This window comes from Akebia trifoliata, chromosome 8 (genome assembly GCF_017979445.1).
Source record: "Akebia trifoliata isolate Shusen 1 chromosome 8, ASM1797944v1, whole genome shotgun sequence".
Taxonomy (NCBI): Eukaryota; Viridiplantae; Streptophyta; class Magnoliopsida; order Ranunculales; family Lardizabalaceae; genus Akebia; species Akebia trifoliata.
Window position 1 is genome coordinate 833,127 of NC_141382.1, and position 26,063 is coordinate 859,189.

A 26,063-nucleotide genomic window follows, 5' to 3' on the forward strand; every position below is an offset into this window, starting at 1 on the left:
AGGGGCTATATCAGAAGTTTAAAAAAGAAGGTTTCTCAAATATTCAGAAAAAAGTGAAAGGGTGTATGTCTAAATCCCCTCAAATCCATTCCCGAATCTCGACAAGAAATAAAAGAACACAAAGTCATCGAAAGGTCCATCTCCAGAGTTCCTTCTTCAAAGTTCGATCTTTTACAGTCGCAGAGCGGCTGGAAATTTCTTCGATTTCGGATCGAAGATCAACCGTTTGTTCAGATTACAAACATCATGATTCAAAGGTGAAGATCATCAAATCTCGATTTTTTCTTTGATTCGCTCTACGTATTATTGTTGTAATTTTTGAAAGTCTCAAGATTTTTCCCCAGAAAATCTTCTACGATCCCTATGTGTTTAATTGATTTGAAGTGAAATTCATTCGATTTTGGTTGAATTTTATGGACATTTTGCGGATTTTTTACATTCTAGGGTTTGATTTCTGCAGGCGGAGGTTTCTAGTGGTGAAGAAGGGATATTAAAGAAAATCGATCTATTCTTTTCTTTTCTTTCTGATCAAAGCTTTGACATTTGTTCTGATTCGTATCTGCATTGAAAGTTTGAATTCGTACTCGAAAAGGTTTACTTGATCAAATTACCGAATCGTAATCCTGAGATTGAGATAACATAAGAGAGATCTGCAAGAGATTTTTTAGGTTTTAATCGCGGGTGGTGATGTGGAAGTTGTTTGTGTCCTAGAAAGTTTTCCTTTCATATTGAAGTTAAGGAGCAAAAATGGTATGTTCGAATCCCTTGTTGGAGCTGATTTTGTTAATCAAAATCTTCAATTTCTGTTAAAAATGCGAAATTCATTTAGTCGGGATGAAATATGGATATTTAATCATTTAATGGTGTCTTTAAAATTTGATGAGCATACCATGATTTACTTGTAGTTTTTAGATTTTGCATTCTTTACAATTGATGGGTATTTAATATTGTCTTTGAAATCGATAATCATACCATGATTTACTTATTGTTTTTAGATTTTGCATTCTTTTCAATTGATGGGTATTTAATACTATTTTTGAAATCGATAACCATACCATGATTTACTTATTGTTTTTAGATTTTTCCTTCTAATTCGATTGACGATCAATTTTTGTTCGGTGATAATTTGTGTGTTCTGTTTGATGTTTGTTATAAATTCATAGGATTACATCGGTGGTATATATTGCATATCAACATATGAAACACTATCATAGAAGAATTGCTCAAATTTGGAGGTCTTTTATTTTATTTTATTTGGTTTGGAGGTTACATTATACCTCCATTGAAGGCACACTGAAGTTTATCTTGCACCTCTATAAGGTTCAGAATTTGGAGCATATAATCTAACCTGAATCACCAAGTAAGCAACACATAGGGAATGTGTAGCTGAAATGATGCATGCCGAACAATTAGCTTGTAAAATATTGCATTTGATGGTCTCTCAAGATTAGTCATTTATGGGAGAATGTGAAGGGTCGTGGTTCACATTTGTTTGGTTTTCTAACCACAAACTTGCATTTATTTTTTCAATCAATTGGTGAGTAAATTATTAAATGAAAGAGAAGGACAAGGAGCTTAAGATTTGGAATGATAAAGAAGAAAAGAATAATAGCAAATGATTCTGCTAGACGGAGAATACTGGGAATGATGGTTGATTCTTCATGTATGTTCACTAATATTTCCTTTCAATTGTTTGTTATGTTCCAGTTTGGATCAATTGTGGGGAGGACAGGCCCACTCCAGTGTACTGGAATTCCTTAACATTGGTTCTTCAGTTTTAGTCTTTAAAGATATCATGATCATGATATGGGTATGAATTTCCCACCATTGGTTGAGTTCTTAAGTTATGGTAGTGGTGGCCACCCCCCTTTTCTTTTAATCAGTTAAGAGGAAATCTTCATATAGGTAGGTTGCAAGGTAATGCTTTTTTGGGAGTGAAGAGGCATTTGTGAGGCAGCTTGCCTTTTGCAACTTGTTGGGGAGTTTGGAAAGAAAGAAATAGAAGTGTGTTTGAAGCAAGGTTGTTGGACCGTCAAGCGATCATCTTTTCGGTGTTGGGTTTTATTTCCTTTTGGTTGAAAGTCTTTGATGAATTTAGAGAAGTTGTGTTTGAAGATTTTGTAGTTAATTGGGATTGGGTGTGCGCTTTGCATTTAGAGTAGCCACTTTGTAATCTGTCGTTGCCTGGTTGGTCACCTCGCCTGACCTTTGCCTTTATCAATAAATTTTTTGCTTATCAAAAGAAAAAATATAGGTAGGTTGTATGAAGCATCTAAAGGGGTAGTATTCAATATCATCATCTGTTTTGCAGAGGATGCTTCTCATCAATGTTTTCCACATAACTGATGCCTGTTATGGACAAATACATGGAAGCTATTCCAATGAAACCTCCATATCAAGCAGCTATAACTGCAAAGTTCAGACTATGGCATGTTTAGTAGTTTGGGAGCTGGCATGCCAGAGTTTTCTCCCCTAGGGAAAATCTATTGTGGTGCATCTTACCCTTTGCAGTTGCTTGGACCATCTGGAGAGAAAGGAATCCAAGGGCTTTCGATAACAAAGGTCCTATGATTCGTTCATTATTCTAAAAGAAGAAATATGTCAAAATAAGGAACCCAAAAAAAACACAAAGGAAGATTTGAGAGGGACTCATTAATCTACTTTAAAAAGCATGGCACCGCAAACAGGTCAATATGGTCAAGAAGTCTTGCATCCCCAACTCTTGCCAGTATCCTGATTGAAATCATGGGTTTATTTATTGTTTCAACTTTCAAGTCTCAGATTTATTTAGAACCGACTTCGAAAAGTTCATAAAATCTGTACGTTCATGCTGAAAATGCATGGGCTCTTTTGGCCATAGACTCAAGCGTAGCCTTCTCATAAAGGGATCATGGAAGGAATGAAAAAAAAAAATGTCTCAGGTGGAAAATACCTTATTGAATTTACCTCAGTCATCCATTTACCCCTAGAAGCACTTGTTGCACCCATGGTCTCATTCTCGGAAAAGCTTAATTTACTTGCTGCAGTGGACTATTGTAGATTAGATTTGATTTTATGTTGGGTGATCAAGTGTTCTTTTTTTCTTCTTTCCAATATGCAGTATGCTGTTCCTTTTCAACTTGATTATTTGTCTGCTTTTGATGATCTTTCCTTTTTGGATCTTTAGTCACTTCAGCATAATATTGAGCTTAGAGAACAGAGTTCCATTCTCTCTTTTAAATCAGCTGTTGTTGAATCGGGAAACTTCTGTTGTTTCGTTGGCATTTTAATTAATCGTATCCTGCAGTCTTTCCAGGGCAAAGCTTTTTGGATGGCAAAGGACACTGGGTGTTTAAACAATGGCGAGGTGGCTTATGATAATTCTTCCAGAATTGAACCTAAACGTGCTCATCAATGGCTTTTGGATGCTACTGAACCAGAGATGTTCTCCAATAAGAAGCAAGCTTTAGAAATTCAGAATAACAGATCGTTTTCAGGAGTTCCAAATGGAAATCTTTCTCCATGGGAAAATCCTCCCAGTTTTCAATCGGTCCAGAGCCAATACACTGACCAGTTATTTGGATCAGAGCCAGCAAGGAATATCAACTTCAATGGTCGGAATATTCCACCAATTGGTACGGGGAATTTAAATTTGGGTAGGAGTATCGAGGAACAATTTGGAAACGATGCCTCTGTTGCTTTATCTATGTCTCCTATGATGGATGATCCTGGATCGTGTCTCAACTATGGTGGAATTAGAAAAGTTAAAATCAATCAAGTCAAGGACTCTGAAAGCAGCCTATCTGTATTGATGGGTCACACCTTAAACAAGAACAACCACAATAGTTTATTTTTCAATCAGGCTGAGCCCAGTTGTAGCATGATGGGTCACAACTTTAAAAAGGGGGATAACAATACCATATCTTTCAATCAGGTCAAGGACACTGATAGTGGCATTACCGTATCAATGGGTCACTCATTTAGTATGGGGGACGATTCCATGTCTTTCAAACAGGTCAACGACTCCAACAGTTGCATGCCTGCATCAATGGGTCAAAGCTTTAATAAGGGAAATAGCAATACCATATCTTTTAGTGGCTTTCATGAGGAACCTGAGACAAACCCCTCAGGCAGGCTCATAAGCCATTATGACTTGCTAATGAGTCAATCTTCAGTTCAGCCATCAGAAGCCCTTAATGGGGAAGAATTGGTTAATTCCAACGCTGACGTGATTGTAAGTACTTCTCAAATGGCCACCATGGGATCTGACACAATTCCTAAGAATAAGATGGATCTTAAGGTGTCTAAGAAGGTACCTCCGAATAACTTCCCTTCTAATGTCAGAAGCTTGCTGTCAACGGGTATCCTTGATGGAGTTCCTGTGAAGTATATTTCATGGTCTCGAGAGGTAAATCTTATTAATATTTTGCATTAATATGTGTCAATCTTTCACATTAACTTGCTGCTTAGTGGTGTTTGTAATTATTTCTCTTGCGTGTCAGAAGGGTCTTTGCGGAGTTATAAAAGGTTCAGGGTATTTGTGCAGCTGCCAGTTGTGTAATAATTCTAAGGTCAGTCTTATAATTTAAGGCTCTTAGATGGTTCTTTCAACCATGGTTTAAAATATCGGAATGTATCATAATGTATCAGTTGATACGTATTGGCTGAGACCAATACAAAACATTGAATGTTTTGGGAATGCATCAGTTTTTTCATCAACAAAAACATTCAATTGGCATGACATTTTAAACCTTGCTTCCAACTTATATGTGCTTGTTAATCAATTGTTTATGTAGGTACTCAATGCTTATGAGTTCGAGCGACATGCAGGTTGCAAAACAAAACACCCAAATAATCACATATTTTTTGAGAATGGAAAGACTATTTATGCAATAGTCCAAGAGCTAAGGAGCACACCTCAAAACTTGTTGTTTGAAGCCATCCAAACTGTAACTGGTTCTCCTATTAATCAAAAATCCTTCCGTATTTGGAAAGGTGATGCGTGTAAATTAGTCATTTTCACCATTTTGTTAAAGGTATGGCTGGAGATTCTCACAAACACTGTCTTTGTTCTTTCAGAATCATTTCAAGCAGCAACTCGGGAACTTCAGCGTATCTTTGGGAAGGATGAAAAAAACCAAATATCCCAAGTCGGAAGGTAGGATAATATTTAATTTGCGCACAGAAAACATGCAATCTTTTTTTGGTAATATTATTTACTTTTTACAGAACCCAAATTTTATGGTAAAATTATGTAACCAGTTTAAAAGATACTTTAATGTACTTGTAAAGAAAAGGACATGAGTGACCATTTTGTTTTTTGAGACAAAGGTATCTTGGCAGAACAGAAAAAGCAACGGGTACACCACACAAGAGGAAGAGAACTAGTATCTCTTCCAGGAGGGTTTGAAAATCCATGCTTCTTGTTATTGATATTCACCCTAGAGTCCCATGTTGCTTCCAATGCAAGTAGTAACCCTATTTTGGTGGGGTATATAGCTCCACAAGAGTTATTTATTGTTTAGTTTCGTTTGTGGGTGGTTTGAATTTACCATTTTGCGCTGATGTGGTATGGGGAGTCATTGGGTGTTTTATGTCTCATCATCATCATCAAAGCTTTGCCCCAAAAAATTGGAGTCTTCTCTGTAAGGTAGGTTGTTTCAACCTCCTTTTTTGAAATATTTATTTTAAAAATAAAATAAAATTATGTTGTTATTTATTGTTTAGTTTAGGGGTGGTTTAATGTGGTGTTGGGAATCATTGTATGTTTTTATGCCTCATCATCAAGGCCTTGCTCCAAAATTGTGGAGTCTTCTCTGCAATGTAGATTGTCTCAATCTCCTTTTGATAATATATAGGTTAAAAATCGTGTTCCTCCAGTTGATGGTTTTGCTAATATCCACCCTTATTACCTTTATTTATTTACCTCATTTTTTATCTTCCTCGTAATTCTTTTTGGGTGAATGTTGGTATTTGTTGAGCATGACCAAATAATCTCATTTGACTTTCCCTCCTGGTACGTAATTTTTTTTTTTGTCTCCTCAATTATTAAAAGTGACATCAAATGGTAGTCAAAACTATCACAATGATGGTAAGGGTTGACACAGAAAATAATCCTTGTGGGTCCCGGTCTCAGTTAGAATCTTATAACACCAAAAGGGTGCTTCATCGTATAAATGATATGAGAAGCAACTCTATCAAAGATTAAAACAAGCAGAAATTCAAGAGAACGTATTAAGGGTACATTACAAGGGGAGAAAAAGATGCACTGAATTGTCTTGAGCAAGGTTTTAAATCTTGTTCCAAGGCAATGTTTCAGCCAAGAGAAAAACTGAATTCGTATCAATTGAATTATGTGATGTTTGGATTCCTTTTTTTTTTTTTTTTCATGGTTTCAGTTGAAATCAGATACGTTGTGTACCATTTAAATATTGTGAGACCGTGCAAAAATTTAAACCCTGGACCTTCAGAGATGTGCAATCGCAACAGAAACTCTTAAAATCAGTTGAATTGAGAGCTTAAAACATTGTTGGTGTTGTATCTGTTGTGGTGAGTAGTGTGGTAAGAGCATAACTGTCAATATATTATACTGGGCTTGGAAAGTTCAGGTTATCTCAAGAGGATTGGAAAATTGGTATTCAAAAACCCATTAAAGCCCAAGGCATGCACCGTTGTTGAAGAGAAATTGATCTAATTTTAGTTTCTAGGCTTAGAAGCTTATTAGACTGAAATAAGGATCACTCTCACTCTACATCAAACTTCAAACGGAGGGACAGAAGCATGAAGCCATATTTTTCAGAGCTGAAATGCAAATGAGAGGAATAGACATGGGTTCATACATGCAAGGAAGAATTAACACAACTTCCTGGAAAACAAACAAAGGAGATTTTAACAAAGTATGTTTTGATCAGATAAAATTACTATAAGGGAACCCTCAAGGATTGGAGAGATGACCATGAAGTAAGTTTCTTGATGTTTTGTCAGTAGTTTCCACTTACCAAATAAATGACTATTAGCAGAATCAGGGTTTCGAGACAGTTACAATGCAAGTAGACACTGTATATATTTAATAAATTATTGTTAAATGACATAGCGAGCGATATATATAATTTTTTTTTTTTTGTTTGTTTTTGTTTTTAATTCACAAATCATATAAAGAGTGAAGGAAAGATGCTTCTATTTTAACTCTCTACATCAAAGGAGAGCAACAATATTAGGGTTCTGTGATCTCTACTCAAGAAGGAAAGATCATATCTGTCTCAGTAGAATAAATTCCTCAAATAAGTGAGAAAGAAACTACCCCTCCACAGTTCACACACTAAAAACAAGTGGTAGCTGAAAAGAATAATAAGAAGAAAAATACAAACACCCCCTCTCCCCCATCCCACACGCCATATTAGTGTTTCTTTTTTTGTTTTTTCCGACAGGTTTCTCTCTCCTCTGTCATATGTTATGATTCTCTTTTTAAGAACCACAGCAAGCAGATTTTTGTGACGCTTGGCCACTTCCAGATGCCTGGTCTGGTTGGTTAATCCTGATTGTCTGTGGCTGCAATTATCCAAACCGAAAAAGGAACCTCAAAACATTTGAAGCACAACAAAAGGCAACAAAAAAATAAACAAGAAAACCATGGTTCCAATTTTCTTCAAAATGTTTGAAAGGGGGAACAATTCGTTTTTTCAGCCAATACTGGAATTAAACATTTGAATGATGATGTCTGGGGAATGTTTCAGTCAAAGATTGTTTTAGTTTTCCTCCTGACTGAAACATTGATCCCGAATGAGATTTGAAAAAATGATGGATTAAATTCTCAAGATAGAATGGAGAAAAGCCATTACCTCAGCCTTGGAGTCAGTTTCCGCAAGCCTTTGCTTTATATCCCTTCCTATTGAAAAGAAAACCTGCTCTACGTTTAAATTCGTCTTTGCACTCTGTAGAACCAATATCTTTCAGTATTTGTTCAAAAAAAAATTAAAAATTAAAAATTAAAAAACATACTTTTCAAAGCAAGGAGATTCAGCATCAGGAACAATTTCTCTTACCGTCTCAAAGAACTTGATACCATACTCATCAGCGAGTGCTTGACCCTTGGAGGTAGGCACAGCCTAAAAAAAGATTTTTAAGTTAGGAATCTAATGCCAAAGAGTGAGTGTGTATATATCTGTGGAGAGATTTTTAAGTTAGGAATTTAAGATTTGTCATCTTTTTTTTTTCATTCATTTAAAGTTTAAACACCGCGGGGCGGGGGGGGGGGGGGTGATATGTGATCGAACCAGCAACCTCACTAAAGCAACTTGAGAGAAAACTCTTAGATTGAGTTAAAAACATAAATGTAAGCTCACAATCCCAGCTAATCCATGGAAGTAGAAAGAAGTGATTCCATTCTTTCACACACAAAAATAAAATAAAAAATCAGAGTAGAAACCTCACCCTTTTACTTTCATCCATGTCAGCCTTGTTCCCCACCAGTATCTTGTTGACATTGTCAGACGCATGTTGTTCAATGTTTCGGATCCAGTTCCTAATGTCTGAGAAGGTGACATAAACCAGCAAGCTTCTTCATTAGAGTTGAGAAAAAAATAGAAAACTCGGGAATTTTTGTAAACAGAGTAGGACATAAAACTTCAATTGCACACCCCAGGCAGATCTGCCAATCATCTAAATGGATCTAGAAGTCTGTGTACCCAATCGGTTTGATACACAAAAAAATCAAGAGAAAACTATCAAAACAATATACAGATTCAGTGGTCCACCAAGGTGGATACCTGATCCTCCTCCTTTGGGTACCATGAAGCTTTTGAGGATCATAGAATTTCTCATAAATAAAAAAAAACAAATCTAGCCATCCAAACTTATTATAATAGTGAGTGTGAAACAAGCGGAGCACATACTGTTGAATGAGGACTCGTCAGTAACATCATACACCAGCAAAATGCCCATAGCTCCACGGTAATAAGCTGCAGAAAACAATTTTAACTCTTTTAGGAGAACACTTCTGACAATAAAAGTTGGGGCCTAGGAATGCAGTGAAAATTGATTATTAAATACCTTGTCAAATGATCCAACTCTCTGATCTATAGATATTTCCATTCATCATTCAGGATTATTCACAAGAATAAAGTATACAAGATTTTTATTTTCTTTTTCTTTTTATTTATGGTGATTATGCAAGATTGTTAGGAGACAACATTTAGAATATGAGATCACGAAAGTGGGACAAACTATGGACAGCTATATGCCCCATCCTTCATATGCGACACAACAACAGGCAGGAAAGGAGAGCTATTACCATCTTGCTCCAAGCCAAGTATCATTGATTATTAAATTGAAAGCCCAAATCTTCTCATAAGCATTAACCATATACCTGTTGTGATTGTTCGGAACCGTTCCTGACCAGCTGTATCCCAGATTTGCAATTTGATACGCTTGCCATCAAGCTCAATTGTTCTAATCTTAAAATCAATGCTGTGGAGGAATAATACAGAACATTGTAAGATCAGATGGTATTTAAAAAAAAGAATAGATGAAAAGAAAAGAAATTTATAATATATTGCAGTTGCAGTAGATGCTAAAATTTAGAGAGCACATACCCAATGGTTGTAATAAAACTGGTTGTGAAGGACCCATCTGAAAAGCGCAAAAGAAGGCAACTCTTGCCCACACCTGCAAAAATAGATAAAAGTAAATAAATATCATTAAAAAATACAAGGGAAACAAACAAGGCAGAGGTCGAGGAGAATTCTTACAAAAGAAAATGAAATAAGAAATAGAAAGAATAAAAAACAAATCAAACTGAATCCGAAACTCAAAAAACATTGCAAACTAACATTATGATATTTGACAAGGGTGAAAATCACTTTCAAAAAAAAGTTTTCCGGAGGACTTAATAAGTTGACAGTATCACTTTTGATTAATCTTGAACAACTGTGTTAGAAGGGTAGGTCCATAAGAACCAAGACACTAGCACAACTGGAAAGCTGTTGAATGATATTATAAAGCATGAGTGGGCTCATAGATGAAGTGTAAAAGGCCAAGGGATATTTCAGCAGATAAGTAAAGGATGTATGACTTGATATAAGCGGATGCAAAGAGGATAAAAAAGCATCTTCAATACAGGCAGACTTTACATATAATACTTATCCCGGGGGAATTGTCTAAAATTCTGCCATGATTTACAGATTCCCAACTAGATGCAAATTCCTCAACCTTGATATCATGAAACTCTTTTAGAATGCTTGTCCAGAAAATTAAGAACCTCCACAAAATTGGATGGTTGAATCTTTAAAAAATCCTTCCATTATGTTCCTTAAAAATACTGCGTCAAGCAGAGCATGGAAGCATCCTCGAAAGGACTTAAGACTCTAAAGCCAAATGTTCCAATAGTTCAAGAAAAGATGTCCATGATTTTGCTTTGATCATTTCCATATTTTGTTTGGCCCAAAAAAGCATCATCTTGCAATGGTCATGCATTCATTCTCGGCAAAGGTAGCATAAAACATGTCAACTTGTTACAAATCCATGTCCATGGTCGGCCAAGTGAACTTGTTAAGTCACAGGATATGAATGGTGCTATGAGATCTCCCGATGAAGACTAAAGTCTCAAGTTCCAAGTATTAATTGTATTTTCTTATTGTCTTTCAGAAATTTGCATATTTTTTTATTTTCTATTAAAAAATATTTGTTACTCATCCAAAATAAATAAGAATCATTCTCTTCATTGCACGTGATGTCACCTGTTTACATCTTCTTCAAAAGGCTTACTAAGTTCCACAGGTTTTGAGCCACGACTCAAGAGATAGTAATCCACCAAAATCTTTGATGAAACAATAAATTCTGTGGTACAATGAAGATCGCAGCGTCCCCAAAATTGGCATGCTTATGCAATAGTATGCATGCATAGAATTTTTTCCATGGAAATTATTTCCTATGAATCCGCATTTCTGCATATGGTAGAGAAATACATGAAACAAATGTTTCTATGAATCATACTTAACAGAAATTTCATCAGGCAGAAAGAAAGGCATAGATTATCGTTGATGTGTGGAAAAGAAACAACAATCCTCAAAATTCCAACAATTCACGACTACTTTGCAACAAACTGACCATCAAAACTTGTATTAAATGACAGGTTTCTCACCTCCATGCTCTCTAACACTACTAGAAAAGGAAATAATATATACCATGAAATAGATAAAAAGGGAAAGGAGTAAATTGATCCATCAACTTCTCCCCACTAGGCGAATAATCCAGCGAACAACCCCTTAATTCCAGGGGCAGAATCATCAAGGGGGAACATCCCATGACACCAAATACAAATAAAATATGAAGAAAAAAATACCAGAAAACTACTGTGCCAATTATCAAGCCATCTATTGAGCCCTTATACACACAAAATCTAATAATTCGATGAATTAATCATGCAATAATATAAAACCAGATCTGGTTCACACAATTGTTACCAATAAATCATATAGACTATTAGAGATAACCCAATCAAATAAGCACAAGCCCCCAGAGCTCTGGCCCTCTACATCTAATATTATAGGTCTTTAAGATAAGAAAGGAAAAAAGGTAGGAAAAGTTAATTCAGGCCTATAAAAAAACATAAATAACATTAATTCCTTGTGGCAGAAATGGAGCAATTAAATCAAGACAATACACCCATCTATAGATGCTCAAAAGGTTGGACCAAATTAAATATAAATTGTATCTGACAATTTCATTTCAGAAAATTGGGCATTTAGGGTTCAAGCAAGGAATAAAATTAGGTGGAATCAATTAAATAAGATTCTAATTCACATTAACTCAAAAGGTAATAAATGAGATTTGAGGACAATGATAGAAGGCAAGCAGAAGCAGGCAATAAAGTAATTTTTTATGAAATGACAAAATGAACTTTGAAGTGCTGTGCATTGGAAGTTGTGCAACTGGAAAAGTGGAATAAAGGTTCAGTTTGTCCCAGTCAGGTCAGAGCAATAACATATAGAGAACCGGATTAACCAGGTTGAATTGGATGTAGCATACTAGTATATAAACGTTAAAACACTCCACTTCCCGCAACATACAAAGAACCGGATTAACCAGGTTGAAACATACTAGTATATAAACGTTAAAACACTCCACTTCTTGCAACTTTTCCAGCTGTTATTTTTGAGTTTAGGAGAGAGGAGGTTTTTTTTCCTTTTATCATGGGTATCCCCACCCTTCGGGTGAGAATAATCCCATGGTCACACACACCACCCCCTCGGAAAGTCCTACATGCAACTGGTTGAGTTGAGGGTCAACCGGACCCTGGAGGGTGGCACAGCGGAGAGGTTCAAATCTCATCTTTGGGCATGATTTTGGGGTATATAAACATTAAAACACTCCCACTTACTGCAACTTTTTTCACTGTTGTTTTTTAGTTTAGGAGGTGAACTTCAAATCTCATCTTTGAGCTGGATTTTGGGGTTTAGAATTGAAGATCAAAGGCATAAAGATTAGGTATGTACCCCACAATTTGTTGACCCTTTTTTTTTTTTCTTTCTATTTTTCTTAATTATCAAGATATTGTTTTGTTTCTAATATTAGCTTTATCTCTCGTATGTTATAAATGGTAGGCATTTCTTAACAGTAAACTTCAAGAAATATGAACCATGATTGGTGTTTCTTTTTCTAGGTATATTCTGATCATTTTCCCAATTATTATCTTAGATCATCAAAAGCAAGAACACGTCCTCAAAAAAAGAAAAATTGCATGTTTACCAAATTCCCAAATAAACTAGAAGACCTATAAAACCCACACATATATTGCACCATCAACATTAATAAAATTCAACCAAAAACAAATCTTTACAGTCCACAATATAAACATTATCAAACTTATGATTTCCAAAGCTGATTTCTGGATGCAATGGACATCAACCGATCCCAATTTAAACAGGATGGTCCAGTCATGACCAACCAATCCCGCCAGCCACAAACCTATCTAGACCGATTCAATAAAAGCTAAAACATTAAAAATGCCACAACAACAACAACAACAAAAAATACTTTCAAATTATTAAAGATAAAAGCTAAAGTTCAAAATACATGAAATTCCATCATTTGAGCAACAAATCAAGGATCCATAACATACAAGAGACAAATTAATATATACCATCATCATCATCATCAAAGCCTTATCCCAAACATTTGGGATATGCTTAACTAATTGTGTTCCTCCATTCAATTCTGCCAGAGCCACGAGATCTACTAATAATATTTTCCAAAAAATAATTTTTTTTAAAAAAATCATAATACATCAAGAGAAAACGAGTTTCAAATCAAGATTGAAATTTTGCTAACATTCTAGAGATCCAGCTAAGAGACTAATTTCAATGTAGAAGTGGAGTGCCTTAACGTTCAACCCAGCCGATCCAACCGAATTTTTTACAAAATGTGATCGAGTCAGACTCGGATCACGCAATCCAATTAGATCTCCGTTTCTATATACATTATTCGGCATGAACAACGTTGACTCGAATAAGTCGAACCGGAATCCATCTTCTTGAAACCAAATAGATCAAAGTGGCCGGCCTACCATGATCCACACCAGGAAAAACAAAATTCCAAATATGGAAAAGAGATCCAGACAGAAATTGAAGATAAAACTAACTAGATTTTTAAATAAATAAAAAAAAGAGAAATCGATGAACGAGAGAAATGCGGAACGTTGAATTTCGTACCGCTATCGCCGATCAGAAGAAGCTTTATGAGGTAATCGTAATCTGCTCTAGCCCTAGCAGGTGGAGCGGCCATTGAAGAAGATAATTAAAAACCCTAGATTCGATTCGTCTCTGCAAAATATGGGGAAAAAATACTATAAATGAAACAAAAAAATTATTTAAAAAAAAAAATAAAAAAAATAAACAAGCGAACCGAAGAGATCAAATCCAGTAAAAAATTAACCAGAATAGGGATCGAAAAACAGGATCTGAGAGAGAGATGCGAAAAGCGTCTATGACACGTCAGCACTGGTCGACCGTGGAAGATTTAGGGGAGAGAGAGAGAGAGAATGAGTTTATACCAAATAAGGGACACTTGATCGGTTCTACGTCCGACCTTGCAAGCGCGTACTACGCACTCTGCCCTTATTTAATGGAGTGCCAGTTTCTACCCTGCGCAAGTTAGCAAGTCCTCGACAACGTGGGACGGTGGAAGATACGCGTAGAGTGATTGCTATCCCCCCTCTCTCTCTCTCGACACGTGTAGGCTACACGGTTGAGTCTCCATGCACTTATACAACAGCCGTGGATCCTCTACTCGACTAATCTTATCCAACTTTATATTAATTATTGCCACGTGGAATACATTTTAACATATTTTATCAAAATTGTCAAACCCATTTGTGATATTTTGTAAGGTTTTCAATGGATCAGATTAGAGGGCAATCCTGTATGTTTTTTTTGTCTGATAACTTTACGTCTAGATCAAGAATTTGGATTCTAATCCAATATCTTATTAGATTGGTTGATCCTTACGAGAATCGAATCAGATAAAATGTGAGACAGTGTAACAAATTGCATTCTTATTGGATCCGATACTAATCGAACCAATTTAGGGTAAGATTGATTCATTAACAATACTACTGTTTTGAATCCTAGCGAAAAATGATATTTATTACCCTAAACCACAAAGATGGTGCCAAATAGTAATTATTAGATGGCAGTTTTAAGAAGATGTTGGTATCAAAGGTTTGATACAATAATGCTTCAACATAATATATAATAATTGGATAATCATTCACCCTTTCTAATTAATACATGTTAGTCTTATAGATAGATGCCATAATCCTTCTGGACTAAGGGTGGCAATAATAGGCCAGGTCAACCTGCCAACCCAACCCAACCAATTTACTCCTTTAGATTAAAAAATCAAGTCGATCAGGTTGTTAAATTTTCCCATGATAACTAATGAGCTGTGATTTTTGGACTCCAAAAATTTTCACTCGATGTGTACACCACTAACGTCGCAAGGGCATAGAATCATAGATCTTTTTCTTCGGTATACAAAGGAAAACAATACAGTTCTCTGCCCTTGCCACAACAGCCACGTACAAACTGAGTGAAATTTTCAAGTCAAGAAATCATTAATGATAACCATATAGTTAATTTTTTTTATCCTTCTTTGAAGAAAAAAAAATATTACGAAAACTCGAACAGAGAAGCTTTGAATGGTAAATTTCTCAGAACTTAAAACAGGAGTGTAGAAAGAAATCAACATTTAGTTATTATAGAAGATGACCGATTAAGAAAATAAGTTGTTAACCAAAATGGTTAAACCATTCTTGCAAATGTATTTTTTTCTTTTTCAGGAAATGTGGCTCCTACCAATTCGATAGTCTAGAATCTAGATTACCTATGTGGCCATTTTTTCTTAACCGCGTATCCAAGGTTCAAACTGTCTCCTTCAAGAAAGTTGACTCATTCATGAATATTGATTTATAGCCACTTCAATCATCTCCACACACGCATCCAAGGTTCAAACTGTCTCCTTCAAGAAAGTTGACTCATTCATGAATATTGATTTATAGCCACATCAATCATCTCCACACAATCGTTCAAAGACTTAAAAGAGGACGTTCTTAAGCATTTTAATAACCCGTGAAATCAACTTGATTAAATTGCATTTCAAGGTGATCTAGCAGGTCAGCTTGAAAATACATTACATTAAAGTAGAATTATCGAAGGAGGTATAATCATTTTCAAGGGTTGGGATTGGGATGGGAAAACATTTTACCTCAAAAACACTTTAATCGAGAAATTCAATTCCAGATAAAAAGCATATAATCTTAAAATCCCACTTCAAGCGAAATCATTTTTCATAACCAGACATTTCTACAATTGAGTTAAGGGAACAGCTCACTCGTCCCATTGTTGCCGACAGTGTCTCTTATGCATATGAGATTCCACATTTCCAGCTCTAGATCCTGATTTTGAATTGTAACTCAATCCTATATCAGACTCTAATGCAACCATTCCATCTAAAACTCTCTGGGTGAAAATCTTGATCTTTACCTTCTTCAAAAATGGCAGCTAACAAAATGCAGTTAAGTACAAGAATAAAAAGAAAAAAAAAAAACTTAAAAACCATCATAAGTTCAGAGATGAGCAACAAATTTCTCAACCGAAACCATAAAAATCACAAATCCGTCTTCATGAAAAAAATCATGCCTAATAAAAGAAACCAAGTACTTTACCACCAACATTCTTTCTCCTAGCCTCTTCATGGTCCATGATGCCTGCAGATGTCGTCAGCACAATATATCCAAACTGCAATGGTTTTTTTTTCTTCCCATTAGTAATCGCAAGAAGCCAAATAAATTACTCATAAGGAGATATAGTTATCACTCGTATGGTGTGCGTGTCCGTGGTAGGATATCATTTGAAGGGTATCAACCATGTAGGAAATCTCTCAAGACCAAAACCCATCTGATCGGATTATCAAAACCCTCCGATCTACCACATTTTTTAGAGAAATTCTATTGCCATGCCAACTTTCACTTGCAACACACCAACCCTTTGGAAATTAAGCAGTCCATCACAGATGGATTGGTGTGTTATAAGTAAAAAATGGGTGTAGACAACTTTTTTTAGTAGGGAGTTTCTTAAGGAACCAAGCGGCTTTAGCAAACCTGTCTCGAGGGAAGAAGCCTTGCAGTCCAGGGCTCTATCTCTTTGACACCAACATCGAAACGAGGACTAATGACTCCACATTTGTTGAGTCTTCCATTCAGTTCAACCACAATTTTACCAGACCGGTGATCATCAACATACTCAAACTCACCAATATAACCTGTAGAGCAAATCCAAATCGCAAAGTTAGTGAACAGAAGAGAGGCAAGGGCGACGGGAACATGACATATCAGAATAAAAAGAGAGAAAAATGCAGGTAAAGTTGCATACCATGCTTCTGCATGACCAAGAGGAACTTGATGATAACTTTTGATGACGGTCTGATCATGACCTGTCGCTTACCTCGCTTCTCCGCATTGTACATATTCTTAAGAGCATCATTTAAAACACTAACCCTCACCATCCTCACTAAATCGCAGCTGCAAGAGAGTGAAAAAGGTATTGCATAGCATGTCTAAGTCCAAATCGTTTAAAGGCTCAACCATGGAGAATGGACGAGTGATAAAAAAAATTATGAAATCTCCAAATGACCAATTGTTCAATTTTTTTTAATTTTTTGCAAAGAAATCAAGATTATAGATCAGTAATAGAAAGCAATGGCGGGTTTTGAACCCAGGTCATGGTATCAACACTTACAAACTATAACCAACCTAGCAAAGGTGGCACCTGGCACCTTCTAACCACAGAGGATTCCCTAAAGTCAATAAATTAAGAGGTTCAACTAAGGTCTTCAAGGAGATGGAAAAAAGGTCAAGAGCTCAGAAACCTCATATTGATGCTCTAAGATGGTGTCCCATGTGTTCCCAATGCTCATCCAAATTGGCACATGATTAGGGTTTTCAATGGATTGGATTCAGTATCAGATCAGATCGGATCGAGGTCAGTAAGAAACAGATCTGATAACAGCTGGGTCAGGTCCGGGTTCAACCCAATATCTTATTGGATCAGATCCTTACTGAAACTCATTACCTGGGCTCAATCCAACCCAATAACAATCACCTTTTCCTTTCTAATGCTGCATGGAACCATCTATTGGACAAGGAGTAAAATCCATCTATGTTCTGCTGCCTCTTTATCTATTTTATTTTCCTCTCATTCCTCTTTCTCTTATCTTTTCTGATGTTGTCTTCTTCTCTCTATCCACTCTATTCTTTCTATTTTCATTTAGATGATGAGGACCACAATCTGCCCCGTCCCATGTTTTGATGGTCAACGACACATTCCCCATCTTTTCGTTCTCCCTTTTCCAATATCCTTTTTTTACCCTCGTTGGTTACCCCCTACACACTCATCTATGAGCAAAACGAAGACATAGATGAGGGATGATGACACACACAAAATAAAATGGTGTGTTACCCTCGAATGGTCTGCTGGAAATCTCAATCGCATCTTCGACTAAATCGAACACTCCTCAACCAAAAGAAAAAAAAATGAGTAGGAAAAGAATGGAAGAGAAAACCTAATATGTCCTTACTCACTCCATACTTTTCTATTATATCAACTATGGCCTTTTTTCTCACTATTTATAAAAATTCTAGTAGATTATCAATAAATCCAAAAGTCAGATTTGGCAATCAAGCTCCCCCCACCCACCCAAATATCTCTTGCATAAGTAAATTGAGTGGCCAAGGCTTAAGATTCACAAATTCGACTTAAATAAATCAAATGAGTCTTAAGTCTTGATATACTAGGAACTCATCTAATAACAATAAACAACAACAAAGCCTTATCCCAAAGATTTGGAGTCAACTAAACGAATCATATTCCTCCATTCCACTATGTCTAGAATTACTTGAACTAAGTAGAGTATAAAATGTGCAATATAATATTATTTCTTTAACCTCAACGGGATTCAAGGAAATCAAGGTACATCTTTTAACCAAATAAAGAGTCGCAATTAAGATAAACCTAGCTTAAGCTTTGAAATATTCTAGGATCATAGCTTAGTAAACATATTGTATCATTGGGCAAAGCTGATGCAGGACATTGATCAATACTCCACAAAAGTCGCGACATATAAGGAGCGTTAGATTAATTCTTTTATCTCATTCTCAGAGTACCTGATCAAGCCCTCCCACTTAGTGGGTTCCATCTCATGGGGCACCCCCAACATAGGACCCACCTCATGGATCACCACACCACTAGACCCCACCTCATGAGCAACCCATTGAGGAGCGTGAGATTGATTCCTTTATCTCATATCCCAGGTCAAGCCATCCCCTTAGTGGACCCCATCCCGTGGGTAACCTCCGTCACAAGGTCTCAATTCATAAGCGACCTAACCAACATGCTTCTCGTCGTGGGTCACTCCCATCACATGGCCCACTTCATGGGCCACTCCGCCAAGCGTGGAGGTACTCCCGCATCAAAGGTGTTGTCAACATCACCATTTATAATGAATTTCTTGCTTGTTTTATACTTTTCAACAAATAAAATCGAAAGTAGTATTATTAACATCGAATTTAATTCCGCATTCATCCTTATTTGTGCTCATGGCACAGATGTTTTCCTCTTGCCATTCAAAATCGATTGGATAAGAAAGGTGTACTTATTGTGAAACTCCTTAATATCATTTTTATTTCATGATAAAGCCAATCAACTTTAGTGAGACAATTTATAGTCGAAGAAGATATGTGAATTGACTCAAAGGCTGAGGCTGATACGCCTTCACGCATCGAACAAAGGAGCAATCAGAGGACCTTTACAGCCTTAGTCGAGTTCCTAGACAACCCCTTGGCAATTTTCCTTTGGGCCATATAACTAGATCCCCCAAGGCATAGCCCGATACTTATACAAAAGATATTGAGGTGTCCATTGGCTACTAATGGCCTAATATGTAAAGAACAAATGTTCCAAACAGCTTTTGCACATTAGCTACAACTAGCCTACATGCAGAAGTGTGAACATTGCCAAAAGTATAATGAATTGATCACACGATAATAACAAGGAATCCAAAGGTACAATAAATAACGAGTCTTGTTATCAAATCAAGTTCACAAGGCAAGGAAAAAAGGATGTCATAGACATGAAATAGTGTGAATGCGGAATTAAATTCGATATCAATGGAAATGTGTTCAATTACATTATACGAAGGGGCAAAAGAAGCAAGAAATCAATATAATTGGTGACAACACTTTCCCCAATGATGCGGTATGTTTTCCAAGCAATGATCCCTTAAGGCTTAAATTGAGCTAGAGATCCCCTATTTTGCTGAGAGGGTAGATTGGTTTACTTTAAGCCAGTTAAGGATAAAACATAAGATTATATTGCACATTTTATATCATACCTGGTTCAACCAACCAAGTAACTTTAGACAGAGTAGAATGGAGGAACATGATTCGTTTAACTGACCCCAAATCTTTGGGATAAGGCTTTGTTGTTGTTATTGATCGAATTCCTAATAGATCAAGAGCCAAGATTTAAGACTCATTCAACTCATATGAATTGAATTTGTAAAATTTAAACTCTAACTACTAAATCTACTTATGTAGGGGATAAGGGGGGCTTTGAGTGCACAATCAAAATTCTATATTTTATGGTAACCTATTAAAATGTTTATGCGTAGTAAGACAAAAAAAAAAAAAAAAAGACTTGTAATTGACAAAGTAGTAAAGTATAGAGTGAGCAAGAGCATGTTAGGATTTTATCAGAATGATTTCGTATGGAACTATGCTCCTTCAATATATGCTCTTGCAGCAGTTTTTAATTTCACAATGAAGAAGTGTATTTAAGTATGATAATCATGTAAATTGTTATTTTTCTTCATTCCTAGACAGCTCAGAGATAAATCATGATTTCTTCAGGATGTGTTCTTGCAACAGTTGATGTATCTTGGTATAAGGATTGTCTAATTTATTCTTTTTTCTCTTTATTCCCGTATAGCTAAGTCATGATACATGAGTTTACTTTATCTGTGAAAATATCTACCATTTGTACGACCATGAGTTTAAAACAATGTTTCTACTCTCTACGGTGCATATTAGGATTGTCCGATACTATTTCATCATTATGTCTAAGTTTTGTACAGGCTTAATGATTTTATGACAAGAGTTATGGATTTCTTAGCCTATACATTTTAAAAAATTCTAACTTCTATGATATTATTTCATATTTATAAATTGTAGAGAAAAATCCCCATGAATATTACGATCCAGTGATTTCAGTTTTGATTCAATTTGAATCCAAATCTTTATGATTTTACAATCCAATTGGATCCTAAAAAAGTAGTTTGATTATTTAGGAAGAAAGACGAGAGTCTAGTGTAACAAATGATTGTGTGCTCTGGTAGCAAAAGAAATTGCAACACCTAAGTTGGAACTAAAACATACTACCATTAATTAACTATTTATGGATTGTGGAAGAAAACCAATAGCTTCATTTGGATAAGCCCAAAAAAATTATGATTTTTTTGCCGAAACTTTCTTAGATCTATCCAAATTAAAAAAAGTTACCCCCGTTGAATAATCATCAAATCCGAACTTGGTTACTACATTGAACAAGAAGATGTGTTTGACGACCAGTTCTTCTTGGTAGGGGTAAAAGTAGATAAAGGAAATATGCCAGCAATACTAGAGTAGCAAACACCAAAGATGACTAATGTGAGAAGTTTTCATGGTTTGATAATCTTTCACCAATTGTTCAGCACCCACGCAACACTTAGTGTATAAAGACCAAGAATTTTCAATTGATTCCTAGAGCTAACAATCCTCATTGACTCGTTCTTCAAACTAATGGCACACCCATTGATTTTTCCCTAACAATCGATCATTTTCAATCTCTTCAACCTCTAGGATAAAACCTTTACCCTTCAAAAGATTATATCTTCTTAAACCCACATAGAGAATCATATTTATTAAAGAGAAGGGGAACCCCTCCCTGACCACATGGGTCTTGGGAAGCCATTTCTTTGTCAAGGATAGGGGGTGAGCTCACTCTCACCTTATGCGTAAGTAAGGCACCAAATCATTGCATCACTCTACCGCTCGATGAACTGCAAGGTGTCAAGCTGTCAGCGGCCTAATCCGGCAAGAACTAAGCTCTACAAGTCAATCACAGACAAGTGAACATGCCAACCATCCTAACCACCTCTGTTAGTGATGATATTCCCAAAATCTCTCTTTCCTCTTCTCCCTTATGCCATCATTATAGTCCCCGCTTGAACGGAATGTCAATCACGTGGTAAGGCTGTCTAGAACCTGCCAATTTTTTTAATGGAGGCGTCTAGAGCCTACCACAAGGTAGATTCTTCTCTTACTCTATCTTGCATCTCCTGGTGTGGCACAATCCCAAACTACCCTAAGCTAATGGGATTCAACTTACACACAAATGGCAGTGGACCCCTTTTCAGGCATCCTCACGGAGTGCAATTTTGGAGATCGCACCGAGACCACACATTCCCATTGGTCCACGTGTATTGAAGGGCATCCAAAATTTATGAAAATACCCACATTATGCACGTTAGGATGCCCTTCAATAAACGGAGACCAAAGGGAATGTTTGGTCTTAGTGTGATCTTCAAAATGTCAATCTCCAAAATTGCACTTATCCTCGTGGAAACAAGCGCTTGATGACGCATGTCACATGGACGCCACAAGGGGTGCCATTTCATGCCATCTATATTCATAAATCAAGAAAAACAACTTGACAAGCATGAGTATGAGAGAAAGGGCTTGTGGCCAAAGTTGTAGCATTGACTAATCATCGACAGAAACATAATTAGACAGTGGGTTAAGATTGAAAATTGATCCAAAGGTCCAACCCATTTTTGGGACTTGTTGAAGCAAGACTTGCCTGGGTGTTAATAATTGTTACAAACTAGAGATCGAGTGAGATAAAAACTGGAGGAGACAAAAAACAAAAAACTAAACTAAGAATCATCATCACCAAATCTAATCAAGACAGCTACAACCAACTGAATCAAAAGCCAGCAATGAATTGGAAGCAAAAACGAATAAAAAAATGAATAATGGCTACAATGATTTGTTTCCATGCAAATGCTGATCAAAATAAAGGTTATATGGAGCATCAGATGAGTAAATCTATGTATATCATGTGTGATAAATTGCAAATAACTTTCCAACACCATCCCAACCATCAATCATCTCGGTCCCTTGAGCAAACCCATTGATTAATCAATCCAGATCGTTTGTTTTCTAGGCCATCCGTGGAAATGGATCCAACACAACAATCATACTAAGCAGACCACCTCAACTGTCTGATCGAGGACCATATGATCAGACACTGATGTATTTCATGAAAACTACCAATCGATTCCATGAACAATAAATATATTTCATCCTAAACAAAATATCAAAAGAAATACAAAATATTCGTAGTTTCAGATACTTGAAACAAATCGCATTGAAAAAATAACAGAGCGAACACTGATGTGGACAAATTTAAAGAACATAAAAGGATATTTTTTTTTTAATAAAAAAGGAAAGAAAGAAAGAAATCGGATAGATCTTTTATCTGGACATTGAGGGCGTACCTGGAGTGTTGCAGGGCGTAAACTAGGGTTTTGATCTTCGACCTCGAGAGTTGAAACGAAATAGATTTAAAAATATATGTGTATTGTAATTACGATATTACCCTCATTTCTAGGTTTCATCCGTCTTGCAAAAGAGAGCTGGGCACCCCAACTTTTACTTATTACACCCCAATTTCTTAAATTATGAGTTGTCATTGCCTCACCAATTTTTTACTAACGCCATACCAACTCTGTGCAATTTTTGGTGTGGCAGTAGTAGCTCTCTAATTATTTTCACACTATTAAAACACACTTTTTTTTATACAGTTGTATTCCCATACTAAATAGGGGTGCATATGATTCGGATTGATTTGGATTTTGACAAATTTTGAACCAAATCAATCTAATTATCCTATAGAATCGAACCAATCTAAATCAATCTTGATTTGGAACGATTCTCGATTCTCATACTTGTTATTTTCAGTAATACAATTAAAATAGTTAAAACTTAAAATTAAGCAAAATAAATATTAAATAAAGTATCACGCATAACACATAATTAGCATAAATAAAACATTAACATACTTATTATTTCAACATAAATAAAGCATCACGCATAACACATTGAAAATAAAAATCATGAAAAAATTAGAAAATAAAAATCATTTAACACTTACATGTAAGGAATGATTGAAGATCTAAGTTATTTTCAAAACCAATTTCAAAAACCTGAATCAAAATATTTTTAAAATTTGAAAGTGAAGAAGATAGTAGAAATTAACTCTAAAAGTAGAAGAAAGAAAAACTGAATCCACTTTCAAAATAAGTTTTTTATTATGAAATTTACTTCAAAAAAAAAAAAAAATGAGAATGAATTTTCAAACTCAAATAATTAAAAAAATACATTAAAATTGTTTTTAAGCTACATCTATTATTGAAATCTCTAGCTATCAAGTAAATAAATATGAAGATTTTAACTTAGATTAATTAATCAAAAATAAATTTTTGTGATAAAACAATTTCTAAACTTTTAAAAATAACAAAACTAAAACTATTATTTTTTCTTTCAAAAGATGAACCCTTTTGATTATATCATAAATAATGCCTATTTAAAAATGAAAATGATTTTATGATAAAATTTTAACTGAAATATATATAAATTGAAAATTAAAAGAAGCTCAATGAGACTAAAAATAAATTACAATTTTAAAATTGATATTTTAGATGGATTAGCGAGAAATTACTCCGTAAATGGTAGATTAACGAATCCAAGTTTAGGTTCGTATAGTATATTTCATCTAACAAACACAATATAAAGGTTTTCATAAAAAAAAACAATGAATCAAACTCTTTAAGAAAAGCTTTTCCATAAATGGGTAAATCCATTTTAAAGTCGAGAGAGAGACTTATGTACATTTTTTATGAGTTTTTATTATGAAAAAAAAAAAAAAAGAAGATGAAGTTGAAGACTTTGATAATTTATCTCTTCATAACATACTAACACAATTGAAAAAGAAAGATGGGTTACCTTTTCATTTTTCGACGAAGTGGCGAGGTGAGGGAGACGAACGACGACTAGATTTTATTTAAACTTGAAGAAGAGAGAAATAGAGAATAGAATAACAAAACTAAGAAAGGATAATTTTAAACAAATATATATACTACAAATAGACTCACGTTCGAAGATAAGATGCTCGAAGAAAAATCCCTTCAAAGTCCTTACTCAGTTTACTCCACAAGAACAATAAGTTCAAGATGTTTATAATCACTTCTTTCATAGGCTTGTCCAATCCCCAAAACACTCTTATATTTATCCCTTTCCTTGACTCCCTGTACATAACAAAATGAAGGATAACCCACAAGTTTCTTTTCCTATCGAAGAATTGTTAAGAAACCACCCCATGGAAAGGGCTAAAACTGCTTTAAGAAAAACCCATTCAACCAGGAAGAGAGACAAAAAAACAACTCAATGCTTTGAAAGAAAAATGACAATGACTTAAGATGTGATTACTTGATTCACCATCATTTTTACAAATAAAACAAAAGTTTTGATGAGGAATTCCACACTTAATGAGGTTCAAGGGATATATTCATTTTGGATCAGTTTGCACGACTTTTTAGATGGATGACTGACTGGGCATTGGATTAGTGCGTTGTCTTCCTTGAAAAGTTTTATTTTATTTATTAAGAGAATTAAACTACTTCATCCTTAATATCGAAAATGTTTGGCTATTGAGGACACTCACGCATTTTCGCGTCACGATCGTGACTGCTTCGATGAAAAAACATGTGGTATTCATAGGTAATGAAATGCAAGTTAGTCTCTCAACTAGGAACTTTTGTGCTGGCCGAGGTAGGATTGGCTGCCCTTTCTCACTTTCATGGTTGATATAGTCAAGAATATGTTGTTGCTTGTAATGATTGCATAGAACTAATATATATTGGGCTTGATACTTTTCGTGGGGAGCACCTAATTGATGAGACAAACGTCTCCATAGTAACTATATTTTTTTCTCGAATGCATTCATTTCTATTTTTTTTTTTTTTCAAAGCCTTTTTACTCATCCATCTTAGTATCCTCATCTCGTACAAATCAAATTTTACAATCCCAGTTGAATGTTTATTTACAGGTCCACCCCTGAAATGTTAGGTGGCCGTAAATCATATCAAAGCGAAACACTCTCCTTACTAATATAGTAATATTTTAAGTCCTATTAAATGTTGTTTTGCTCAAATGGATTACTACATCAACAATCCAAACACACCCTAAGTTTCATAAAAACAACTCAGGTCCAAAAAAAGAGAAATCCAAAAAATAACTTATTTTGAGCTTGATCCATGATTTTGAAAAAGGAAAGTTAGTGAACTTTCAATAATTCTCAAACTTAAAATTAAAATTCAATGGTAAATTTTATTTTATTTTTTTTGAATTTTACTTTTCAAAATTTACAAAATTTTGT

At 35.3% G+C, this 26,063-nt stretch overlaps 3 protein-coding genes across 6 annotated transcripts; 1 reads left to right on the forward strand and 2 right to left on the reverse strand.

Moving 5' to 3' along the window:
• The first annotated feature begins 97 nt into the window (after positions 1-97).
• Positions 98-5,309, forward strand: LOC147395274 (uncharacterized). Of its 3 annotated transcripts, none has more exons than XM_086450045.1 (6): positions 98-257; positions 461-750; positions 3,296-4,387; positions 4,482-4,550; positions 4,776-4,974; positions 5,059-5,309. In XM_086450045.1, the coding sequence occupies exons 2-6, from the start codon at positions 748-750 to the stop codon at positions 5,139-5,141; spliced, it is 1,446 nt and encodes a 481-aa protein (XP_086306171.1). In that variant the 5' UTR covers positions 98-257; positions 461-747; the 3' UTR covers positions 5,142-5,309. The 3 variants fall into 3 exon arrangements, with proteins under 3 accessions (XP_086306171.1, XP_086306169.1, XP_086306170.1); XM_086450043.1 differs by having other exon boundaries at positions 99-257; positions 3,287-4,387; XM_086450044.1 differs by having other exon boundaries at positions 99-257; positions 3,287-4,387; positions 4,485-4,550.
• Positions 5,310-7,132: 1,823 nt separating this feature from the next.
• On the reverse strand, positions 7,133-14,107 carry LOC147395275 (ras-related protein RABE1c). 2 transcript variants are annotated; one of them, XM_086450046.1, is made up of 9 exons: positions 13,909-14,107; positions 13,686-13,796; positions 9,570-9,642; positions 9,344-9,444; positions 8,871-8,936; positions 8,410-8,507; positions 8,022-8,084; positions 7,818-7,910; positions 7,133-7,527 (listed from the first exon to the last, which is right to left on the reverse strand). In XM_086450046.1, the coding sequence occupies exons 2-9, from the start codon at positions 13,756-13,758 to the stop codon at positions 7,444-7,446; spliced, it is 651 nt and encodes a 216-aa protein (XP_086306172.1). In that variant the 5' UTR covers positions 13,759-13,796; positions 13,909-14,107; the 3' UTR covers positions 7,133-7,443. The 2 variants fall into 2 exon arrangements, with proteins under 2 accessions (XP_086306172.1, XP_086306174.1); XM_086450048.1 differs by having other exon boundaries at positions 14,027-14,071.
• Positions 14,108-15,993: 1,886 nt separating this feature from the next.
• On the reverse strand, positions 15,994-23,251 carry LOC147395276 (small ribosomal subunit protein uS8-like). Its single transcript, XM_086450049.1, has 4 exons — positions 23,125-23,251; positions 16,905-17,053; positions 16,634-16,794; positions 15,994-16,271 (listed from the first exon to the last, which is right to left on the reverse strand). Exons 2-4 carry the CDS (start codon positions 17,035-17,037, stop codon positions 16,173-16,175), a joined length of 393 nt encoding a protein of 130 aa, XP_086306175.1. The 5' UTR covers positions 17,038-17,053; positions 23,125-23,251; the 3' UTR covers positions 15,994-16,172.
• Positions 23,252-26,063: the final 2,812 nt, after the last annotated feature.